Source organism: Pongo pygmaeus, chromosome 8, assembly GCF_028885625.2.
Source record: "Pongo pygmaeus isolate AG05252 chromosome 8, NHGRI_mPonPyg2-v2.0_pri, whole genome shotgun sequence".
NCBI classification, from domain to species: domain Eukaryota; kingdom Metazoa; phylum Chordata; class Mammalia; order Primates; family Hominidae; genus Pongo; species Pongo pygmaeus.
The window spans coordinates 119,054,289-119,061,092 of record NC_072381.2 but is presented as its reverse complement, the minus strand read 5'-3'; the positions used below and the strand labels follow the sequence as shown (position 1 = coordinate 119,061,092).

General features: G+C 37.5%; 1 protein-coding gene across 6 annotated transcripts in view; it reads left to right on the top strand.

The window, feature by feature from the left end:
* Positions 1–777: 777 nt before the first annotated feature.
* The window catches only part of NRAP (nebulin related anchoring protein), a 77,131-nt gene continuing 71,104 nt past the window's right edge, over positions 778–6,804 (top strand). For 3 of the 6 annotated variants that reach the window (XM_054436117.1, XM_054436115.1, XM_054436114.1), the window contains exons 1-3: positions 778–1,008; positions 1,376–1,470; positions 2,058–2,145. In XM_054436117.1, coding sequence (XP_054292092.1) covers positions 937–1,008; positions 1,376–1,470; positions 2,058–2,145 — 255 coding nt within the window. In that variant the 5' untranslated portion in view covers positions 778–936. The remainder of the gene's footprint in view (positions 1,009–1,375; positions 1,471–2,057; positions 2,146–6,804) is intronic. The other 3 variants (XM_054436113.2, XM_054436116.2, XM_063670264.1) reach the window with 2 other exon arrangements.

Here is a 6,804-nt window from a genome sequence, read left to right as displayed (position 1 = left end):
CCACTATGAAGACAATCAAGCAGGCTAAGAGTAATGGAAGATAATGAGATAGGAGTGGGGACAGGTGAGGTACCATTTTGTATCAGGTATTTCTATAAGGTAATAAGGTGACATTTCAGCAGAGACTGAAGGCAATGAGAGGCTTCCCAAAGCTAGGAAGAGAGATTCTGTCTTCATGTCACCCCTTTTAAGTCCTGCGAGTCAAGAGAACAAGCACAAAGGCCTTCTTGGAACATTCTAGAATAAAATACAGAGGCCAAAACACCAAGAGTTCTCATTTGTTTTTAGTTTTGCATTCCAGTAGAAGCAAAACACAAATTAACACCTTATTAAGTTTTTAGTTTCACTGTTGTAACGCTTTGGGTAGGTAAAGTTAAAATTCAAGTGTGATATTTATCCATTTAAAGGAGTGAATCAATCCTATTTTATTTTCTATATTTTTGGGAGCTGGCCTTTCTGCTTTAGTCATAGGATGCATAGAGCAAGCTTTTCTAATTTGATTGTTGGATGACGGTGTGGCATCTTCCTTTAGGTTCTTTTCTTGGGTCATGATCACAGCTAGTGCTAAACCACTCCATGCTGCCTGATCATACACCAGGATTTGGTTATCCACATAAACATGATGCTGTTGTGAGTTCATTTTTCTATTTAGAGAAGCATGTCAGCTAGAAATACTTCCACCTTATTTCCCAGACGCATGCGTGCTGAGTGAGTGGCCAAAATAGCCCCTTGAGTAAGTGGCAGCTTTAAAAACCATCCAACTGCTGACTTCAAATTAGAAGGTCAGCAAAGGAAAGTGGAAGTTGGATTCTGAACGATCGAGGTGCCCACAGGAATTTTATAGTCGTCGGATTTTGAAGACTTGAACTAGACTGGGGGTTCTCCTTGCATTTCTTGCCTGTTGCCTATCTTTGTCGTCTCTCTTCCAGCTTCGAGATGAATGTGCAGGCCTGTTCTAGGTGTGGGTATGGGGTTTATCCTGCTGAGAAGATCAGCTGTATAGATCAGGTCAGTAGACATTTCTCGACTTCTGTGAATAATAACAAACACAGGAAATTGACCTCACATATGGACTTAGGTAAATATGGAAATTTAATTTTCAGTTAAATTGTTTTGAACCACAAGAAAAAGTTATATTTTCTCACCTTTATTTAGTTCTACCCATTTCTATTTCTTCTATCTTGTCTCAAAAAAAAAAAAAAAAAGTTATCCATTTATTTAACCGTGAGTGTTGTTATAGCTGTGTGTGTGGTTTTTAATTTTTTTTAAATCACCATTTTATCCTCGAAGTTCATTTTTTTACCCTAAAATATATAAGGACCTTGGGTCTGGGGGGAAAAAGGTAATTGCTAAATCTTCTCTGTATGATTTCTAGATATGGCATAAAGCCTGTTTTCACTGTGAAGTTTGCAAGATGATGCTGTCTGTTAATAACTTTGTGAGTCACCAGAAAAAGCCGTACTGTCACGCGTAAGTGTTTGATGCCCCCACCACTACCTCTTGAGTTTTATTTGTTTTTCAACAAGGAGCCAACTAAACGTTCAAATCATATACCCTGGGGTTAAATCCAAGAAATATCTTCTCCCAAAGTGTTCCTTTGTATCCTGTCATTAAAGAGACCTAAGGTGGGATTTTATGCAATGGACACAAAATTTCAAACTTCTTCCAAGTAAAAGATCAAATATACCCACTATAACCTCGTGTCAAATTATTAAATACTGTGCAGAACAATATAATGGCCATAAATACGCATATAGAGCTTTGAAGTATTTTCTTTTAAATAATTTCAGAATCCTTTTTTACTTTCTTCAGAAAGTTTTCAAGTGATCATTTCCAGTTAAATTTAGGCTTTCAGTTATATGTGTTGATTTTATTTTATTTGCTTTTTTTTTTCTGTAAGATGCATTGCCTGGAAAATCATGAACTTAATTTTTAAGTTTTATACTTATTGATTTTTAAAAAATAACTGTTATTATTTAAAAATAATTTTAAGAATAGTCCCTCAATCATTTGGATAACATACATTTCTAATTTTGATTTATACCTATTTGTTGTAGCCATAACCCTAAGAACAACACTTTCACCAGTGTCTATCACACTCCATTAAACCTAAATGTGAGGACATTTCCAGAGGCCATCAGTGGGGTAAGTTATTTAATTTTCAATGGGATGGAGGGTATGGAGAATGGTTGGTTACTGGGTAGAAACATACAAATAGATAGAAGGAATATATTCTAGCCAGGCACAGTGGCTCACACCTACAATCCCAACACTTTGGGAGGCCAAAGCGGGCAGATAGTTTGAGCTTGGGAGTTAGAGACTAGCCTGGGCAACATAGCGAGACCCTGTCTTTATTTCTTAAAAAATTAAATACATAAAAGAAGGAACATGTTGTAATGTCCTATAGCAGAGTAGGATGACCACAATTAACAACAATGTATCATATATTTCAAAATAGCTAGAATAGAAATGATAAATACTCGAGCTGATAAACACCCTAAATGCCCTGACTTGATCATCACACATTCTAATGTGTAACAAAATATTATATGTACTCCATAAATATGTGCAAATGTTATATATCGATTAACGATGCTAGGCACATGTTAAGTTTTTAAGTGTCTCTGTCTGCATGTGAACCTGCCCATTTCCTCCACATGCGCATGTAAAGTGCATTTGAGTAACAAATGTGACTTTTTGTTCTCCCACAATATTAAGAGCCAATATACAGGATAATCTAGATTGAATAATTGAGGTCCTTGATTTCAGTATAGTCTTTGTGTCTTGTCCAGCTCAAGACTGTCTCATAAAATGATGACAGTTTATAGAGTAGGCTCTGCATATACTAGGTGCTTAATACATAAAACAATGCTTACATAGTTGGAACATATTACAAGGATCTTGACTTTGCCCTGTGACATTCTGGTACATAAAATTAAAACCTTTAGTTTCACACTCTTAAGTCTCTCTGAATTCAGTCATTACTTACGATTATTGGCAGCCTGTTTTCCCCTTGGGGTGGGGAGAAGTCAAAGATGTTTTCCTTTGGAAAGGAAGTTTAGTTTAGGAGGTGTGGGGTTGAGATGGGGAGGTAAACATGGAGGCCACATTGCCAAATCCAACCTCTTGAAAATCTAATAGTGGGGTTTTGTCAAATAACCAGTTATCGATGGAACTCTTGCACCTATTAAAATGATGAATCATTGAGCTTCTATAACCCACAAGAAGTTGCTCTGTGGGATGAAGTTTTAGTGGCTTTCTAAAATTAGAAAATTACCCATGAGGTGAAAGACTCTCTAGTGAACCCTCTTTACCCAAGATTCCCTTCCTAATGTTGCTCCACCTCATACTGACTCCCTTCCCTGCCCAGCTGTCCTCCTCCCAAGAAACTGTGTATGAGATAGAGGTAGTGACCTTGCTGTGTGGCTCTCTATACATGCTGCCAGATACCTTATTTTCACTAAGTGCTTAGAACTAATTGTGAGTTTATTATTTCTTTTATTTAACAAGCATATATAGCATTTACTGTAGAAGCACTTAATCTATTTAACATATATCACAATCCAATGAAGTTGGTACTACTATTATCCCATTTTACGGTGAGGAAACGGAGGCTCAAATTGTTGCTCAGACATCATTGCTTCCTAGGATTCACAAGTCTTAAGAATTCACAAGTAGTCCTAGGTTACTGAGAAGCCTAATTCTTTTAGGACTTTGTTTTCATCTGTTGGTGTCTGAGGGCAGCTACATGAAATTACAATAAATATTGAATCTAGCTCTTACTTAAACAGAGTGCTAAACACTCTGCTAAGTTCTTTATATTATCTCATGTGTTCTTGACAAGAACCTTCTGTAATATTTTCATGTTATAGTTGAGGAAACTGAAGCTCAGAGAGGTTAAGTAACCTGCCTAGTTTACCCAGCTGGTTGGGTACAAATCCAGATCTGTTTAACTTTAGGATATTTATTAGTGGCTCTCTTTCATATATACCCAGAGGGTGGCAAACTCTCCAGAAGACAAAAAGCACTCGTTCATGTTTCACATTTCCATATGTTTCTGCAGTTGTGTAGTGAGGATTTGACACATAAAACATGAGGAGATGTACTTTACCTCAGAATGCTGTTTGCATTTATTACACTGTCTGCAGGAAGATCCATAATGTCTGTATTTTTCCTCTAACTGAGCCACAGCGGGCATGTCTCCACCATATAATCACACAACAGGTCACACACTATTTTCCTTTTTTTGAGGTAGGAGTGGACTCACTTTATTTTAACTGTGTATGATAGGCCCAACCTGGAGCAAGGCTAGGATTGTTGCTGGTTCTATTTCCAGCCACAGACAGTGATGTGAGCTTCCCAGGAAGCCTGCGTGTGTGTATGTGTTTGCGTCTATGTGACAGTGTATATGTGTGTATATATATGTGTATATATCTGTGTGTGTGCATCCGGAGAGTGTGTATATATGTGTATGTAGGTGTGAATGTGTGTGCACATGCATCTATATGTGTGTATGTGATGTGTGTGCATGAATATGTGTGTGCACATGTTCATGTGTATTGTGTGCATGTATTTGGTGTGTATGTATTTATGCATATGTATGTATATGTACATGCATGTGGGATATGTATATGCATATGTGGTATGTATATATGTGTATATAGTGAGTGTATATATGTATGTATGGTGTTTATGTATGTATGTATGTATATATGTGTATATGGGGTGTGTGTGTGTGTGTGTGTGTATGTGTGTGTGTTGTCTACTGAGATCACTTTCTCCTTCTTGCCCACCAGGGACAAAGTAAAATGGACAACCATATCACTTACAGGGCCCAGCTCTTACAACTGCCCTAGGGTGTGTTAGGAATTACCTTTTCACCTCCTTGTGATCTCTGAGAGACTTTGACAATTGAATAAAAAACAAATTCATTGTGAAAGTGCTAAAATCAAAAAAGGAAAGAGATTTTTCAGTGATGGTGATGAAGGAGAAAAGTAGAGATTTTAAGATGGCATTCAAAGCAGATTTGCAGGTTTTTGTCTCCTAAATGTCACCCTTTGAAAAATAAATAAATACTTGCAAAGACAGAATTTCCTGTTTGGTAGGTGTGAATGGAATTTTTAGAAAAATAAAACATCTAGGGTTTTCTTCTATTCAGAGAATGAAATTTAGCCCTTCATGCTTCCTTACCCCACTGGTAAGATTTATGGCATTTTTTCCTCTTTCTATTTCCTTGATGTAATCCTGAATCTCACGAAAGGCCCTTGGGGGAGGCAAACCCTCCCCAGTGGTAGATTTGCAATGGGGAGGGAGAACAGCAAATATAACTTTCTAGAAGTGGACAGAATATCTATTTTGGTCCTGTGTTTCTGATTCCTAAAGTACATTGTTCTCAAGGAGGGCAGTTCCCCCAACCCCTACCCGGGGGACATTTGTTAATGTCTGGGGACATATTGATTGTCGTGATTGGTGTTGATGGGGTATTATTGCATCTGGTGGGTGGAGACCTGGGATGCTGTTAAACATCTTGCCATGCTCGAGCCAGTACTCCACAACAAATAATTAACTGGACCAAAATATTGGTAGTATTGTTTGTAGGTAAAAACAAAAAACGAACAAACAAACAAAGCCCACTTTAAGTTTATGTAATGTTCATTTAATTGTTTCTTAAAAACACAAGAAAAAAGCATGTAAAGATCTCTCAGTGTATATATTTAAAAATATACACATCAAGTAGCGTTAAGCAGTAGGAACCCTGGAAAGTCAATATCAGAATGTGCCCTTGATAGGGAACAAGAATTCTTTGGGTTTAAACTTTTCTCTGAGCTTGTTTTCTCATTATGTTTAAAATTAAGAATTTAAACATCAGCTTGTAAAAATTTCAGATTTCTTTCTTTTTTTTTTGAGACAGGGTCTCACTCTGTTGCCCAGGCTGGAGTGCAGTGGCATGATGTCAGCTCACTGCAACCTCCGCCTCCTGGGTTCAAGTGTTTCTCATATCTCAGCCTCCTGAGTAGTTGGGACTACAGGCGTGCACCACCATGCTCAGCTAATTTTTACTATTTTTAGTAGAGATGGGGTTTCACTGTGTTGGCCAGGCTGGTCTGGAACTCCTGACCTCAAGTGATCCGCCTGCCTCGGCCTCCCAAAGTGCTGGGAGTGCAGGCGTGAGGTACTGTGCCCGGCCAAAATTGCTGATTTCTGGGCCTCACTTCCTACCTAATAAATTTTGATATCTTAGTTTGGACCTAAGACCTTCTGATGTTTTTTCTTTTATAATTAGTCCTTTTTACATTTAAGAAATCTTTGTCTATCTCGAGGTTATGAAGATGTTACTGAGAGGTCAGTTTCCCCCCAATTAATCTATACATTCAAGGCAGTCCCATTCAAAATCCTGGTGTTTTTTGTGGAAATGGACAGACTGATTCTGAACGAATATAAAAACACAAAGCTTCTAAAATAGCCAAGAAATCTTGAAGAACAAGTTTGAAGGACTCACCAGATTTCAAGACTTACTCTATAAAAGCAGACTTACTCTATTAACTCAGCATAGGATTGGCACAAGAAGAGAGAAATAAACCGGTGGACTCCAACACAAGGTCCAGAAATAGGGCTGCACGTATATGGTCACTTGACTTACGAGAAAGGCATCACTGCAATTTAACATAGCAAGAATGATCTTTCAATAAACAGTACTGTAGTAATTGGGTATTTATATAGAAAAAAATGAACCTTGACCCTTATCTATACATAAAAATTAACTCAAGGTGTATTATAAATTAGGATGTTAAAGGTAAAATTGTG